At 35.5% G+C, this 3,492-nt stretch overlaps 1 protein-coding gene across 1 annotated transcript; it reads right to left on the reverse strand.

Moving 5' to 3' along the window:
* Positions 1 to 2,099: 2,099 nt before the first annotated feature.
* Positions 2,100 to 3,269, reverse strand: LOC122473097 (olfactory receptor 6C70-like). Its single transcript, XM_043563211.1, is given in 3 exon segments — positions 2,100 to 2,242; positions 2,245 to 2,565; positions 2,804 to 3,269. Coding segments are annotated over 3 exon segments (930 nt in total).
* Positions 3,270 to 3,492: the final 223 nt, after the last annotated feature.

The raw sequence follows: 3,492 nt of genomic DNA on the forward strand, positions 1-3,492 counted from the left end.
AAAAGAAAAAGGAAATAAATACTATAGCTAACATACTACTTCATTGTGAAAGTCTGAATGATCTCATCCTAAGAAAATGAGTAAGATCAAGATGGTCACTCTTGCTACATCTAAATATTGTACTGTAGATTCTAATTTATGTAGTAAAGTAAAATAAAAGGAAGAAAGTATTCATATTAAATAGGAAGAAGCAAAACTGACTTTATTTATGCAGACAACATAAGCACCTTTATAGAAAACCCTATGGACTTCCTGCTTCAGTTCCATCACTTAGCGTTTGAAAGTCATCACTTCTGCTTTATCAAAGTCAATAACTTACTTGAACTTTACCCATTGTAGAAGTGAAATTGCACAGAAACAACACCCTGAAATCTGGAGAGACTGGAAAGTCCAGAGTCACAGTTGAGATCTACTTTCATAGAATATAAATCCTGGAACTATATGTAGGTGATGGTTCCACTAATAGTCATTTTGGCAAATTGCTGGAGATGGAGTGTTTACCACCATGAGAATTAGAAGATACTGAAGATCATTGTGAAAGGGGGTCCCCACATTTGTTTAGGTTTTGCCTCCAACTAATCCCACCAGGTTCTCAAGCTGAAAAACCAAGGATCTCCCCCTGACTCAGGCAAGGATAGGGAAGAGTAACTATTCTGAAATAATCCCAGAATATTCTTCACACAAAGGCCTGTACTCCAAGGGAAAAGATTTTTATGAGAAACACTTACGAAGGCCAAAGAACACAGGCCCACTAAAAGACTGAGATTTAATCATAAAATTATAGAATGTTGTCCCTCTGCCACAATTTACAACCACAGCAACACATATCAAAGTTTCTCCATCAAAATACTTAATAATTTCAAAGGAGAACTTTATGATAGAAAGAACTGGAAGACACTCATTAACCAAGTTAACAAATTTAACATCAGTAATAAGATGTAAATATCATATACTCCCTGATACAATACCCTAAAAAGGGGATACCACCTCCATGGCATTCTCCACAAAAATGTACAGCCTCAATATAAACATGAGAAAACATTAGACAAACCAAATTGGCAGGCTTTCTACCAAATACCTGATCAGTACTCTTTAAATACATTAAGGTCATGAAAAACAAGGAAAGACTTAGGAATCCCACAGATTGGAGAAAACTAAGGTGCACGATCTCCATACTACAATTAAGCAGCTACAACATCTCCCTCTTATTCAGACATGCCTGTTAATTCCTTATTAATTGAAGAGAATTTAAATTACATAGACATCATCGTTACTTTATGTATGACTAGCTCATAGGTTTTAACATAATTGTGAAGGGCACTGATCAATAATTCTCTATCTTATAGAGTCAAATATAATTATATCAACTTAGCCCCTGAGGAATACTTCTGTTGCAAAGCCAACAGTGAAACTGTCTCATCCACATATCTTAAAGAACCAATTTTCAGGTGGCTGAGCCAGTATTCAAAACTACATGGTTTAGATACTAAACTGTTCTGCTTGAGTTATAATTACTTTTAATGTACACTAGTAGGGAGAAGTCAGATTATAGAAAAGATCTATAAAAGCTCAATAACATATACTCTTTTTTAAGCTTCTCCATAATCCTAGAATAATGGTTTCTTAAGGATACAAAAATACTAATTCAAGAGGATCTATGCACCCTGATGTTTGTTTATAGCAGCATTATCAACATAGCCAAATTACGTAGACAGCCCAAATGTCCAAAAGCTGATGAATGGATAAGGAAGTTGTGGTATATATGTAGAATGGAATATTACTCAGCCATAAAAAAGAATGAAAACTTGCCATTTGCAACAATGTGGATGGACCTAGAGAGTATTATACTAAGCAAAATAAGTCTGTCAGAGAAAGACAAATACCATATGATTTCACTCATATGTAGAATTTAAGAAACAAATGAACATGGGGGTGGGGGTAGGGGGAAGAAAGGTTCTCTATTCTCTATTCTGTTCCATTGATCTGAGTGTCTGTTTTTCTGCCAAAAGATCATTTCTTAAACTAGAAGTATCTAAACAGTTTTTGTTCACTGGTTTTTTTTTTTTGATGTTTTCATATTAATTATTTCAAAAACAGTATTACTTGTCTGAAGCACAGAGTATCTTTCTAAATATGTCTCTGAAGGTTTGTTTAACTTACTGGTTTCTCAGAGTATAAATGAATGGATTCAACAAAGGGGCAACTGAAGTATTGCGCACAGCTACTCCTTTGCTTGAAGTAACTCATTTGCAGATGGCTTTATGTACATGAATATACAACTACCATAACTGATGGATACAATAATCATGTGAGAAGAGCAGGTAGAAAGGGCTTTTTTCTTTTGCTTAATTGAAGGGAATTTTAGAATTTTCTTGATGATGTAAGAGTAAGAAAGGATTACTAAGAACAATGTGACAATGAGGATCATCAGAGCTAAGAAAAAAGCAATCAGTTCTAGTAAATGTGTGTCTGAGCAAGAAAGTTGCAGGACAGGAGAAATGTCACAAATGAAATGATCAATGATGTTTGAGGCACAATCCAGGTTAAGAATTAAGATTAGGGGCGCCTGGGTGGCGCAGTCGGTTAAGCGTCCAACTTCAGCCAGGTCATGATCTCGCGGTCCGTGAGTTCGAGCCCCGCGTCAGGCTCTGGGCTGATGGCTCAGAGCCTGGAGCCTGTTTCCATTCTGTGTCTCCCTCTCTCTCTGCCCCTCCCCCGTTCATGCTCTGTCTCTCTCTGTCCCAAAAAAAATAAATAAACATTGAAAAAAAATTAAAAAAAAAAAGAATTAAGATTAGTGGAGGGAAAATGACCAGGAATTCAGTTACCCAAGAACTGAGTACAAGCTGATGACAAATTCTGCTGTTCGTGATAGATGTATAATGCAAAGGTTTACAGATGGCAACATAGCGGTCATAGGACATAGCTGCCAGAAGGAAAAATTCTATAATCCCCAATAGTATGTAGAAAAATAACTGAGATATACAATCATTATAGGAAATGGTCTTTTCTCTGGTTACAATGGTGATTAGGAATCTGGGGAAACAAGCACTTGTGAATGAAATTTCCAGGAAAGAGAAATTACGTAGGAAGAAATACCTTGGGGTCTTGAGATGAGAACCCAGTAGCATGAGGGCAATGATGGTTAAGTTTCCTATCATACTCAACATGTAATTTAGAAGTAGAAATAAAAAAATTACAATCTTTAACTGAGAATAATCTGTCAGTCCCAGAAGGATAAACTTTATCTGTTTTGTATGGTGCTTCATTTGTCTTTTGTGATGTCAAACAAATTCTAGAAATAAAAAGGTACAATAATAAGAAACTATCTGAGTTTTATACGTAGCTTTATACTATCTAGCTTTATACGTAGACAATGATATATGAAAGGTTTCATATTCACAAATATACCCACTTATGAGGTAAAACTCTAAGATGCTGAAGATACGATCTAGAACCATGCAACAGAAACTATTTTTAAAAAGCACTATA

Source organism: Prionailurus bengalensis, chromosome B4 (assembly GCF_016509475.1).
Source record: "Prionailurus bengalensis isolate Pbe53 chromosome B4, Fcat_Pben_1.1_paternal_pri, whole genome shotgun sequence".
NCBI lineage: Eukaryota > Metazoa > Chordata > Mammalia > Carnivora > Felidae > Prionailurus > Prionailurus bengalensis.